A 14,638-nucleotide genomic window follows, 5' to 3' on the forward strand; every position below is an offset into this window, starting at 1 on the left:
TGTCTTGAAGTTTAGCTGAAAGTGTGAGAATGGCGAAATGAAGAATGAAGGAATGAAAACGAAATGGCAATCAATTTATGCCCACAAGCATCCATTCACATCCTTTTTCTTCAATTGCCATTAGTCATTTCAAATGGCGTGATGATCAGAACAAATGAACCAATGAATGAATGAGATTTTGGCATGCATCAAAAAAAAAAAAAAAAAAAAAAAAAAAAAACCAACAACAAATGTATTTTGAAAACAACACTTTATTCTGCAACTGGTTTAAAGGTTCTACACACATCTAACAACAGTGCTGCTCTTTCTTGCAAAAGCTTGCTACGAGGCGACTCTACATCAACTGACTCTAATTCAGTGAGAACCTTTCGGAGTTGTCGTTCTGACATCCCCAACGTTGACTCTTGACAACTGCTTGACGTTTCTGTCACAACTTCCGTCTCCGTTGCTACTGAAGTGACAGCAACCTGTGCATGTTGTGATGCCTTGGCTGACGCTTCTAACCGTTGCCAGTCCGCCTCCTTGACCAACATCAGGTTACGACGTCTCAGTTGCTTGAACAACGATGGCTCATGTACCCAGAATACGTCAAAATTGTCACGGCTTATAGGTCTACTGTATAAGTCAAGTTTTTGTCCTCCCTCCAGGTAAAGATACTTGCGAGGTCGCACTTCATCCCCATCCTGATAGAGTGGACTCTCTGTCCGCGCCCTGAAATTGCAGTGTTCACTCTCCAAAAAGAGCTTCTTGATCCTGCGCCCATCCCTGGTAGGACGCTCCCATGGTACATAAGAAAACACTGGGTCAGCGGGTGGACCATCAGTAGAAGGTGAAGTCTGGCGACTTGCGCTCTTATCACTTTCCAATTCCTCACGAGCGCGTTTTTTGCCAGCAACTTTGCTGGTGGAAGAAGAGGCAGTGTTGTTGGAGAAAGACATAATTCAAGCAATGCAAAGAATGATAAAATGAGATTTGAAAGCCTGTTTTGTGTTGAGAAGAGTTTGAGTGTCAACAATGTTTTAGGAATGAAGGAATGAAAAGCACAATGACCCCCAGTTGATTCTCCTCATTGCTTTTCTCATTACAACTCTCCTTCATCCTGATTCGTTCCTGACATTACAAATCTTTTTCTCCACATGATCTGATCCTGGCTGATCTTCAAACCAATCATCATTGCGAGTTATAATCGTGTCCTATAAGTGCCACTGATTTGAACCAATCTTTGAACCTGATTCATGCATGTGTAAGAATCTAAAAAAAAAAAAAAAAAAAAAAAAAAAAAAAAAAAGAAGAGAGAGAAACATGATGCTCGGATATTTGAGCAAATTATTTTGTTCCTGAAAAAAAAAAAAAAAAAAAAAAAAAAAAAATTTTTTTATGCGCTTACATAAAATAAAGAACTAAGCAATCGCGATCATCCTTCGCGTCCGTTCTCAACCCGCTTGGTGCCTGGAATGTTATGCTTTATTCCTCAATAAAAGAGAAAGTTGTTGTATATTTCAATATACAAGATAATAACGGCCCAGTTATAAGATTAAGAAAAATACTAAAAACACACTAGGAACATACTAGGGGAATTCCCAAAATTAATACGCTAAGAAAAATATAATAATAATAACGCGTCACTAGAGACGCGACAAAACACGACATGGTTCCTGAATAATCCCATGTCGCTTCTAGATAGATATGTAGTTACTTGGTACGAGTCTCTCTACCAGAAAATGAATAAATACCCCATGGATGTGGTGTGTGGACCCACATCTTATTCTCACTTATCTTAGCTTCTGATAACTACTGTCTAAATATTTTTCAGGTCCCTTGTCCTCTTTTTGTGAGGGAGATTGTGGGATTGAAAGAGAGCGAACAGTTGTTCATGTGGAGGTATGCGGGACGGCTGCTGGAGATCAACTCGGTGGAGTGAGTGCCGTTAGACCAAGGACTTGAGCCTGGCTATCCTTAGAATAGGACAAACACATCCTTGCTGCAAGAGCATCCTACGTCAAGCAAGCACTACATCGAAGTTCGGCTGCAGTCTTAAACCTTTCTACCTCATTTTTCCTTTCTTCCCCTTTTTCCATCTCCTATTCAAGCAATGCAAGCAGGGCAGAGCCGATTGGCCTATAAGCCCAGTCATATTCCTTCACCTGTTCTCCTCCTTGTAAGCTCTCTTCAAACCTCCGTCTCACCGGACTTGCCATGCTTTGATGACCCATTTGGCAGGTGGCGAAGGTCTGACAGATGAACGTATGGGACATATCTTTTTTTTTTCTTTTCAAATGAAGAGTGAAAGATATGTGAAGGTAAAGTGTGTGAAAGCAAGGAATGTGATAGAAGAAGGTGTAGAGTGGTAAAGTACGCCAAGAGTTCAGGCCCATAATATGTATATACTCTCGCATCGTATATTGTTGACATGACCTTTAATAGTGTGTATGGTATACCGTACTCAGAGTAGAGGTCAAATTTTTTTGAGCAAAAATTTTTTGGTGTCGACATTTGCAATGAAGAGAGCACTACCCTTTATTTTCTCTTTTCATTTACAAATAGGATGCCTCTTTATTTCCACCCGGGGAGCCATATTGGGACCAAAGCCACTCTCTGTAGCAGTCACTTTGCCTTCATGGCAGTCACATTTCGGCACGTGCAGACACCCTTTCGTTTTAATATGGGTGAATCTATTTGACAACCCGGGTTGTCACTCTTATTTGACAACCCCCCCCTAATTTAGCAGTCACACCGGCTTATTTGGCAACCCAGGTCTTCAATTTTCACTTTTTTGTTATTTGACAACCCGGGTTGTCAAGAAAAGAAGAAAAATTGTCTTTTTCAACCTGTCACATGACAAGTCTTCACCATCTTGCACTTTTGGAGGGCCTTTCTCAGCTGGATTTCTAAAATGGTGGCAACACTCCATTATCATGACTGTGGTTATAGCTTCTTCTGTCTCTCTTTTTTTTCCTTTCCGCGTCTTACGCATGCGCCATCAAGCGTCGCATAACCACTCCGAATTTATGCATGCTTATATATCCAAAAACCCCTTAGTGCATGTTACCCGTATAGGCACATTTTCTATAAAAGCAAACCCTTGTTTTAGAAATCAGTTGTAATAAAAAAACAACACCTCGTAACCAAAAAAAAAAAGTTTGTTATTTGATGGAAGCTTTTAGATTGCTGGAGGGATTTCATGTTGCTGAGGGATAGCAATAGAAACGATTTTCACATAATAATCTTGCCAATAAAAAAGGGTTGTCAAATAATAGTGAGCTTGGGGTTGTCAAATTAGATATTTTACTATTTGGCAACCCCGGGTTGTCACGCAAAGAAAAAAAATTGAGAAAAATAATTAAGGGGGGGGTTGTCAAATAAGAGTGACAACCCGGGTTGTCAAATAGATTAATTCTTTTAATATGTAGGATAAAATAGTGGTGCAATGAAATAAAAAGTAGAGATGAAGTTACAAAATTTTTTATCTTTGTACGTTGAAAAATACTCTCATTATTTTTTTTATACTCTCTTTTCTTTAACCACCTCAATACCAGTTTCTTCCATTCATCGCTTTCTTTTCATTGCTGTTTGATCTACACCACTACAACTAAACTTTTGTGCCGATTAATCGCAACAAATGACAACCGAAATTACGCTCTTTTGCATTGTTGATGGCGATTCCACAGCATTTTCAGTTGACATTCTACCAAATAAGACTGTGGATCATCTCAAGAAGAAAATCAAGGAGGAGCAATCGCCTTTATTTGATAACCTTCGTGCGCAGGACCTCATCCTCTTTCATGTTTTAATCCCATCCGCACCAAAAAGACAAATCGCGCTTAACAATCTGACTGCCGATGATGAGGCAAATAAGAAGCCGCAGGAACTTGACGACTCAACAAGCGAGATCTCTGAGGTCTTTGGTTCTACTCCAGCGAAGAAAACCATACACGTCATCGTCCAGCGGCCATTGCAAGGTAAGGGATTGGCTATTTGTTCTCAAACTTTTGTGTATGACATCATAGTCTGCAATTGCGTCTTTTTGATTGCTGCTTCCATTTTGAGCTTATTTAAATTCTAATTGCTTGCTACTGCGGCATGCAAGCATTTAATTGCCATGTGGTGACGCTTGTTCTAATCATTGATTACTAATGATCCTTTTTTTATTTTTGGTTTTGCATTATTGCGGTTTAGATCCGTCTACTTCCACTTCGAGTAAGACTCATTTGTTTAATTGGTTCTCTTCTTTTTTCAAAAGGTTAATCATCGCACATGTGCTTGACGGCTACCTCTGATGCTTTTTCTTTTTCTTTTTCTTTTTTTCTTGCCAATTTCTATCATTGCTTCCTTTACCAACAGACTCGGAGAAAAAAAGGAGGGCCGATGACTTATGTAAGCTAATTCTCCCTTAAGGATTGGAAACCGATTCTTTATTTTTCTCTTCTGACAGGTCTTGCTGTTTTTTTTTTTTTTTTAGCACCGCCAGATTTGAAAAAGAGGAGGTGGACAGTCAATGGACCGATCAGATTCGACGATGTTAATAAAGTCTACTATGTGGATCCTGCGGACCATGACAAAAATAAGGAAATACTACAGAGCGTTTTTCGCCGCGATTTAGTGATGCTCATAGGCGCACGTGCCTCTGGAAAAACAACACGGTTGTATCGACTTATCCCCCAATTAGCTGACTTTGGGTATCGCTGCCTCCCGTAAGCCAACTCCTGCGAAAATGGATAAAGTGGATGCAATGTATGCGCTAATATACCAGTACTGACCCTCTATTTTTCATTTAGACTATCATTTGAGGGAGTTGCCGTTGACAATAATGAGTCTGATTTCTGGAGAACTTTTGGAAATGCTCTTCGCCGCAACTATAAAGTCGATGACTTTACAACCCACGCTGATTTTCTCGATGCTTTCAGTCAAATTAAACTCCAGAACGAGAAGATTGTCATCTTGATTGATGAGTTTGATGAACTGTTCAAAGCATGTGATGAGGTCAGAAACAATTTTTTGAGAGCACTCCGAGACATCAGTAAAAACAATGTCTACGCCATTCACAGTGTTATCGTATGTGGAACCTTTAGTCTTCAGCGCCTTCGAACAACAGATCAACACATATCCCCGTTCCATGTCAACAATACTATCAGGAACCCGTATTTCACTCTTGATCAAACGCAGCAGCTCTTTAATGACTATGCGAAGGATGAGATGATTAAAATAGATGATGAGATTATTCGAGACATACACTCGAAGTCAAATGGGTATGTTTTTTAAGCTTAGTTAACTCTCCACGAGTTGATGTGCCATTCTAATACAATGAATTGTGCTCAATGTCAATAGTCATCCAGGAATGATTTGTCTTTGTGGACGCTCCATTCATGAGTATCTTCGCTCGAAAGTCAACGACTCGACGAATTGTCTCGATTACGATACATGGCAGGTCTTCTCCACACACAATCAAAATAAGAGGATGTTTTCGTACCATACTTTTAGAAGGATGGTTGATTCACTTTTGAGTGAATCAGCTACAGATGCTGTTAATCTTCTCCGAACAGATTTTATTGGGTATCTCGGCGATATATCTATCACAGACATGGAACAACAGGGATTGGCAGACTTCCTAACTGCAGAAGGGGTGCTGATAAGACTTGATGACAGTAACTACCGTATGGCCTCAGCATTCATTGACTCGTTTGTGAGGAGATATATTATTCCATCAAAATATCCCAACGCTCCTTCGGAGTCACCTCCAAAGGAAGGTCAAGAAGCATTATTGAATATTCTGGAGACTATGAAGATTGCTCTTCGATTTTTCGATAAAAACTTGATTATGCAGGCGGGAATTCGATCATACAAAAGATCGGGGAAAACAGTTAAGGCTATGGGTAGATACAATGCCAAAGTCCCTCGGGAGAGCGTCTATGACACGGAATTGATGAGGGTTCTCACCAACTGGCTAAACAAAATAGAAGGATATGAGATCATTGGCCAGTGGCACCTCCGTGAGCTTGAGGACCACAAATATAGTGATATTGTCATCAAGAAAGCAGGAGAGCCGACGGTTGTTATCGAGCTTTTGGCTACAGGGAGTCAATCTTCTATTAAGGACCATATCAGCAAGACGTCAACTTACAAACGTTTGCTCCCAGCAGAAGAAGCTTGGGTTGTTCATTTTACCTGTGAGGACGACTATTTTAAGCACCCATACTGGCAAACCGACGCGGAACTGGACCAAGGGGTGAATTTGGTGCATTTCTGGCACGATAGGGATTTTAATACAGTGCGGATGAGTGCTCGCCGGAAGGACAGTAGTGGCAATACAAAGAGAATTGAAAATGAGCTGTTGACTGTCTAACAGCAATTCTATTTTTTTTTACCCAACATTGTAAGGACGTCCCATTTTGGATAGCGAAGACGACAAAGGAAGTCTTACGCTCATTATCCGTACCAGCGACCCTTTCCTGTGTGTAATCTTTCTCTTTAATAAATCTCGAGCTACAGAACTACCCTTAAACTAAAAATAAACTTTTTTTTTTTTTTTTTTTTTTTTTTTTTTTAAATTCTCTCTGCTGGCTGATCTGGTACTACATCTTTCTTTTTCGACCGCTAAGAATCGTATGCTCCTTGGGTGGCCGTGGGCGGGACAGGAAAGGGTCGCTGGTACGGATAATGAGCGTAAGACTTCCTTTGTCGTCTTCGCTATCCATTATCCTTCATAGTCCAGCGACCCTTTCCTGTGACTCCAGAGATCAGCTAAGAATGGTTGTTGTGAAATTGCACCTGGTTCTACTTGACAACCGGTAGAAGTTCTTGTAAACCTCTTGCGAGGCCCATCGGCCCTGCATGACGATCTCATCCAGGTCGGAACCTTTGAGGGCTGCTAGTGTGGAACCAGCGGCGCGTGCCTTAGGAATTCGAGTTTGTGATGGCATGGAAGCAAGGGACATGACACTCTTGATGTGGTTGCTTATTCGTTCCGCTCCTGTAGGTGAGTCTGGTTCGTTGACGTAGCGAATGAGAGGGTTATATGATAGATCTGGGAGCGTTGGATGTGGCCATTTCAGATTGCGGCCAACTAATCGTCGTACATAAGTCTTCCATGTGGCAACCGGACATAATAGTGGGTCAAGTGTATGGATGGAAAGGAGAGAGGATGTATCTTGGTGGACTCCTTGCCTTGTCTGTTTCGGTCTTACTACGTAGACGTGTATTCCTTGTCTAGTTTCTTTACAACGTGAGAGGTCGATACGCTCGATATCGCTAGGTCGAAGAAATAAACACATGCCTAATAGCCAACACAATTTTTTGGTCAATTCCATGGGTGAAATGGTATCGTTGTCACCTAGAGCTCGGAAGTAGTCGAGAACTGGCGTAATGTCGATATCTATATCTTTAGCAGGACAGACTTGATTGGCTTTAAGGACTTTGAAGAATTTGTTGAACGTATAGTCGTCTTCGAATACTTTTGAACCTGGGTATAGGCCTTTGAGATGTGCTCGATACGTTAAAATCGTCTGAGGTGACCAACCTTTAGCTCGTTTACCCCAAGCAAAGTAGTTGATGAGTGCTGTTGGGTTGGCCCTAGCGGGGTCAATATGGTTCCTTTGGCACCAACTGATGTATCCTTTCTGGATATGGTTATATTTTTGACTTTTTTTAGTCTCTGAGGCCGAGTCAAGTAATACCTTTACGGCGTCCTCGTTGAGGCCTTGCTCCAAGAGACCTTGGCGCCGTCGATATTCCAGGCTAGCAAGCACCATGCCGGGTTCTTGTTCAGGATCCCCGGGTCTCGTGGCGAGGATGAGTGCACTGCTGCTCGTGTTAGATTGAGTGGCGTCGTCGTGGTCATCGCTCGGATAGTCGGGTACCATATCGCTCCTGTCCAATTGGGTGTGATCACCGTGGCTTTGAGGCGCTCTCTCTTTAGACGGTCCAGAATTTGGGGAATCAGGTTCCATGGTGGACATATGTATAATCTGCCCAAGTTCTTCCATGGTTGCAGTAGCGCATTCTGCGCTAGGGCGGACGGGTCGTACTTCCACGACATGTATGTCGGAAGTTGAGTGTTCTTGTGAGAGGCAAATAGGTCGATCTTGTGTGGTCCCCATAGTTTGTCTATGGCTTGGAAGCATTCGGGTTTGAGGCTCCATTCTAGTTGGGTGTTTAATTGCCGGCTGGGTGGATCCGCCGGGTTGAACTCCGATGGTACGAAGGACGTCGAAATCATTGTCCCTGTCTGTAGGCAATGTTCCCAAATCTTTTCCGCAAGTTCCATTAACTGTGGTGACTTCGTTCCTCCAAATTTGTTCACATACGCGATCGTCGTTGTGTTGTCGCAGTACAAGTGAATTCGTTTGCCTTGTAATTGAGGTAGCTTGGTGGCATACCATACTACCATCAGTTCTTTCCAATTGATGTGTTGGCTGTGGTCCGACTGGTCCATACTCCTGAGTAGTGATAGTTCTTGTGGACTATTCCCCAGCCCGTGTCGGACGCATCCGTGAATATCTCCTCTTGAGGGGTTTGGGTTATCCAAGTGTGGCCGTTCCATTCTCGCAAATTGGTTATCCACCACTGGAGGTCCTCCTTGGCTTTCGTCGTCAACGAAATAGATGCCGTCCATGAATTCCCTTGTCGGAGAGCTTCGTTTCTCAGCTGGGTGAGGTTCTGAGTTCTTAGTCGTGCTGGAAGGACTGCTGCTGTCATGGACAGAGCTTTGCCTATGAATGATGCTAATGCTCTCAGAGTCATTTCTCCTTTCTTTATCATCTTGGATGCCTCTCTGCGGACATCTCGGATCTTGTTCTTGGGTACCGACAGTGTCATCTTGCGGCTGTCGATTGTGAATCCTAGGTGTTGGACTGTCTGTGTCGGCTTTAGATGTGATTTCGACTCCTTCACCTTGAATCCTACGGATGCTAGTCGCTGGAGAACCATCTCGGTATGTATCTCCGACAACTGTTGTGATGAGGCTACTATCAGGATATCGTCCAGATACGCTGCTATCCTTATCCCTTTCCTTCTGGCCCATTTCAGCACTGGTTTCAGCATCTTGGTGAATACGTAAGGGGCTAACGACAGCCCGAAGGGGAGCACCCGAAACTGGTAAGTTTTCTCCTTCCATTGAAATTGAAGGAACCGGCGTGATTCGGGGTGTATTAGAATATGTAGGAAGGCATCCTCTAAGTCTATACTCGTCATGTAATCCTTTTTGTTTATCATATTGCAAACCGTCTTCATTGATTCCATTTTGAAATGAGGGGGTGAAATAAATTTGTTCAGTGGCTTTAGGTTCAATACGGGGCGTAGATCCCCCGTTTTCTTTGGAATAGTAAAGATGCGGCTCACGAACCCATGTTCTGAAGCTTCCTCTATGGCTTTCTTGGCTAATAATGCTACAATTTCTTGTTCTATCGTCTTCATTTCTTCTTTGGAGCGGACGCTGCTGTGTGTTGTTGTATTGCTGATTGGTGGTAGCGAATCGAACGGGATTTCGTATCCATTCTGAATAACTCTGCGTACCCATTTCTCGTCTGTTAATAGATTCCATGCTGTTTGGTAGAGGTGTAGTCGACCTCCTACTGGCGCCCCCTTCCTTGTCCCCTTCCCCGTGTGGAAGGGGAGCTCCGAAAAAATTGGCCGCCCAAGCCGTAATTATTATTTTGCTGTGGTTGCGTTGTTTGTTGGCTTTGAGTCTGAGGGGTCGCTTGTTGATACTGCTGTGTTTGAGTAGCTGAATTGTTTCCAAAGCGACCTTGCCTGCCTCGGTAGTCTCTACCTCGGTTAGGATTGCTGTATTTCTTGACATTTTGCGAAAGCTTGGCATGTTCAAGTAAATCGGCTGTTTCGACCAGTTGGCGTCTGGTCGATGTGTCTGGAGGAGTGATAAATTTCTTTTCCTTGTAGAATGCTTCAGTGCGGATTTTATTGATCTGCTCGCAGAGCATGGATATTTGAGTTTGGACTGTATCCAGGGTGCGGAGGATATGTAGTACTGGAACGTCCTCACCGTTTTGAGAGACAAGTGCATGCGCTGTTGCAGCGAGTGGCCTCGTAATGTGTGCTGCTTTTGTTGCCAGTGTGACCAATTTCTGATCAGCATTCTTGAGACTATCGGAAATAGCCCATTCTTTGGGGATTGCTGGAGGTGTGTATTCCATATCTTCCACTTTTGGAAATTGGCTAATATCGTAGTAACGTTGTTCCTCGTCATTAAACTTAACTGTGTGGAATTCTTTTCGTCTCTTGAGGGAAGGCATGACCTGTTCCAAATCCTCGTAGGGTGCCAGGTAGCACAGGGGCTCCGCGCGACGCATAAATGGGTCTTGGATTGGTGTGTCTGGCTGGTGGAACGCGCCTCCGTTCTGGGAGAACTGCGTGAGAGCACTGATAGCTTGCAGGATCTCCGGAGGGAGGGCATATCTGTTTTCTGGAAGGGAAGTGTTACTGGGTAGGGTGGATGGTGGAGCGGGGTTGCCCTCCAGGATCGAAGGACCGGGATTGCCGTCCGTAGAGTTAGAAGCAGTGTATGTGTTGTGGACATTGTTATCGTTGAAGTTCATTTTTCTATGGAGATGGACGTGTTCCGGAAGCTCGAGAAAAAGAAAGATGTAGTACCAGATCAGCCAGCAGAGAGAATTTAAAAAAAAAAAAAAAAAAAAAAAAGTTTATTTTTAGTTTAAGGGTAGTTCTGTAGCTCGAGATTTATTAAAGAGAAAGATTACACAGGAAAGGGTCGCTGGACTATGAAGGATAATAATAAAAATTTGTGATTCTATATTCCAATAGTATGGATACTATCCCCACCGCTAGAAGGAGGTTCCAACAAGAATTAATCTCAGGCCCCAATATCGAGCGCCATAGACACCGCTTAGAGCAGATGGTCCGGTGCCCTTATTGCAATGCTATCATGTTCCTTGAAGAACGAGTGAAAAACACCAAGCACCGACCAGAATTTTCGTTGTGCTGCGGTAGAGGTCAAGTCAAAATCCCTCATCTGGAGGGTATTCCGCGCCGCTTTTTAGAGGTCTTTGGTGGCCAAGACGCGAGAAGCAAAGCCATTCGAAATAATGCACGGCAATACAACTGTGCTCTGTCCTTTACGTCGATGAAAGTAAACCATGACAGGAGCCTTGCAAACAGCCAACAAGGCGTGTACACTTTCCGTATTATCGGAGGTATCGCTCACCTGATTGGCCCTCTGAGCCCGTCTGAAGGTGTAGATCCTCAGTTTTTACAGATCCACAGCCATATTCATGACCCTGAAGAGCAGGCCAAAATTCGCAATGGGTACTTTGAAGGTTCTCTCGACAGCAGTTTGTTAATTGAGCTACAACAGCTTCTCGAACGACATCACCCGATGGCCCGTTTACTCAAGAACATTAAAGAGCGTGTCAATGGTCAAGATACTCAGTTAAGGGTCGTCATCCGTGCTGAGTCCCAACGTGACCTAAGGAGCCAAGGACGGAGACAATATGGTCCCCCTTCGTCCTCTGAAATCGCTGTTTTGATGCCTGGTGATGATAGCCAAGTTTCAAGAAGGGATATAGTTATTGAATACAAAGGGGGCGGTTTACAGCAGATCAGCGAGACTCATCCGTCATACAACAGCCTTCACTACGTTCTCTTGCATCCGAATGGTGAGTGTGGGTGGACATACGGCAAGTATAAGAAGGAAAGCGGGTCAGAGCTAGGGTCTGAAAGGTCTCTTGGAGAAAGCGATGGTGAGGATGTTGAGGATGACCAGATGGAACCTCATGAGAGCCGGACGAAAAAAACCCGAGAGTTCGTCAGCCAAAGGGAGTTCTATGCATATAGACTGCAAATCCGCCCAATGAGCTCAACAGATCAACGATCCTGCATTTGGATGATTCCACGTTTGGCTCACCAATATATTGTCGACCAATATTACAAGTTGGAAACTTCTCGGCTCCTATATATCAGTATGAATCAAGCTAAGCTCAAAGCGGATGCATATATCGGCATAGTAGATGCAATTGACCTCAATCTCAGGCCAGAGAATATTGGAAAGCGGATTATCTTACCATCTTCCTTTGTTGGAGGCCCCAGATTTATGCAACAGTTGTTCCAAGATGCCATTGCCATGGTTCGGAAGTTTGGCAAGCCAGATCTCTTCATCACCTTCACATGTAATCCCCAGTGGCCAGAGATCCAGGAGGCTCTTTATGAAGGCCAAACAGCAGCTGATTGGCCTGACCTTTGCGTACGAGTATTTAATCTCAAAAAGAAGGCTCTAGAGGATGACCTCTTCAAGAAAGATGTCCTAGGGAAAGTTATTGCTTACAATTGGGTCGTCGAGTTCCAGAAACGTGGTTTGCCGCATCAGCATCTCCTCATAATTCTTGACGATGGAAGCAAGCCTCGGACTGCAGGCGACATTGACTCTATTGTGTCTGCAGAGATCCCCGATCGACACAGTGCCCCGCTTGCGTACGAGACAGTAACTTCCCACATGGTACATGGACCATGTGGGGTCCATAATTCTAAAGCGCCATGCATGGTGGAAGGGAGCTGCAGCAAAAAGTACCCACGCTCATTTTTGGGAAATACTGCAAGAAGCGAGGATGGCTACCCGAACTATCGTCGACGTAATGATCCTGCACGCTCCTTTGTAAACTCAAAAGGCAACACTGTCGACAACACTTGGGTTGTTCCTCACAATTTATGGCTTACAACCAAATATAACGCTCATATTAACGTTGAAGTCTGTGGATCAGTGTCATCAGTCAAGTATATTTACAAATACGTGCACAAGGGTCATGATAGAGCATCAGTTGCTGTCGTGGCTGGCAGCGGATGGAGGAAATGTTAATCTCGATGAGGTCAGCAAATACAGGGATAGCCGATATGTATCTACTTGCGAGAGCTTATGGCGTATGTATGGCTTTGCGCTCCATGGGCAATCCCATAATGTTGTTCGACTGCCTGTCCATCTGGAGGATCAGCAGCAAGTGGTCTTCGGTTCTGATGCTAACCTCGAGCAAGTCATCTCCTGTGCCCAGACTCGCAGCTCATGGCATGGTTCAAGCTCAATAGCGCCATTGAGAAAGAAATTTCGAGGGCAGAAGCAACAAATGCAGCCAATGCCGAAGCGGCAAGCAATATAAAGGTACCAGAATACTATTTGTACCCTGATGTGCCTTATCACTACACCTGGGACAAGCGCAGTAGAAGATGGAGAGAGAGAGCCAGGACCAATAGCACGAAGGTTCTCTCTAGAATCTATTTTGTCCAGCCAAAAGAACGCGAAAGGTATTGTCTTCGGCTGCTGCTTATGCATGTCAAAGGAGCAAAGAGTTTTGCTGAGCTCCGCACCGTGCCTGAAGTCAACAAGGTCTTTGATACGTTTTACTCAGCTGCCCTTGCTCGCGGCTTGCTCGAGGATGATGAAGAATGGAGTCGTTGCTTGGAAGAAGCATCCACATATCAGTTACCGAGGATGTTGCGGCACCTGTTTGGTATTATGATGATCAACTGTAGTCTCTCTGACCCACTGGCTCTTTGGACTCGCTTTGCAAGGGACCTGTCAGAAGACTTCCTTCATATATGTAAAGGACTCCAGGGAGAAGCAACTGCTACTGCGGAGGGTATCGCAGAGGAACAAGCTAAGAGCTCGGCACTCTACGATCTGAATGAAGTGCTGAAGGAGCTTGGGTCCTGCCTGGCTAACTTTCCAGAGATGCCTCAAGGAATAGAAAATGCCCTACAGGAGGAAGATCAAGTTGATGACACGCAGAAGCAATGGGAATTTGAACAAGAGGCTCTCAATAACGTGATACACTTGAACTTGGACCAGAGGATAGCCTTTGAACACATCATTAAGGCAGCCAAGGGTGAGGTTCATGAGAGACTTTTTTTCATTGATGGCCCAGGAGGAACAGGCAAATCCTTTTTATACAACACGCTCATTGGTTGTCTCACTGACCGACATAAGCGAAGTGTGATTGCTGTCGCATCATCAGGAATTGCCTCTCTTATTCTCCATAACGGCCATACAGCCCATTCTACGTTCAAGATACCGATCCCTGTTGACTGTCGCTCCATCTGCTATCTTGGTATGCGGCAAGATGCTGCCGTAAGAATACGTAATGCTGATGTCGTCTTCTGGGATGAGGCTCCTTTGCAGCATAAGCATTGTTTTGAGGCTGTAGACAGGCTGCTTCGAGACATTATGGAACAGGATACTCCGTTCGGTGGTAAAGTGTTTGTATTTGGAGGCGACTTCAGACAGGTACTTCCGGTTGTCATCCGTGGGACACAGGCTCAGATTGAGGATGCTTCATTGAAAAGATCTTATATTTGGCCTTCGGTGACGACACTCAGACTGAGCAAGAATATGCGAGTTAACAGCCATCCTGAGAACCAAGCGTTTGTCGAATGGCTACTCCGTATTGGTGAAGGGACAGAGCCGACCGTTAGTTTTGGCCCTCATGGCGACTATATCAGGATACCTGACAACTTGGTCCTTGACGCCCCAGCTGTAAATAAGGATCACAGTCACGAAAAGCTACTAATTAGGCAGATATTTCCAGACATCGAAACTGCTGGACTCTGGCCTGAAATACTCATTGAGCGCGCTATATTGAGCCCTCTCAATGAAGATGTAGACAGGCTAAACCAATTGGCTACCACT

The 14,638-nt window shown here is 44.1% G+C and overlaps 2 protein-coding genes across 2 annotated transcripts; one reads left to right on the forward strand and one right to left on the reverse strand.

Annotated features, from left to right (window-relative positions):
- Positions 1-198: 198 nt before the first annotated feature.
- Positions 199-1,256, reverse strand: BCR41DRAFT_147459 (hypothetical protein). Its single transcript, XM_022019576.1, has one exon. The coding sequence runs from the start codon at positions 936-938 to the stop codon at positions 252-254; it is 687 nt and encodes a 228-aa protein (XP_021878337.1). The 5' UTR covers positions 939-1,256; the 3' UTR covers positions 199-251.
- A 2,877-nt stretch (positions 1,257-4,133) lies between these two features.
- BCR41DRAFT_359576 (P-loop containing nucleoside triphosphate hydrolase protein) lies at positions 4,134-6,389 on the forward strand (the record flags this gene model as incomplete). Its single annotated transcript, XM_022025225.1, has 5 exons — positions 4,134-4,197; positions 4,342-4,374; positions 4,460-4,691; positions 4,776-5,246; positions 5,326-6,389. The coding sequence occupies 5 exons, from the start codon at positions 4,134-4,136 to the stop codon at positions 6,338-6,340; spliced, it is 1,815 nt and encodes a 604-aa protein (XP_021878338.1). The 3' UTR covers positions 6,341-6,389.
- Between the last annotated feature and the right edge of the window lie 8,249 nt (positions 6,390-14,638).

The sequence above is a fragment of the Lobosporangium transversale genome, assembly GCF_002105155.1.
Source record: "Lobosporangium transversale strain NRRL 3116 chromosome Unknown BCR41scaffold_38, whole genome shotgun sequence".
Classification (NCBI taxonomy): Eukaryota; Fungi; Mortierellomycota; class Mortierellomycetes; order Mortierellales; family Mortierellaceae; genus Lobosporangium; species Lobosporangium transversale.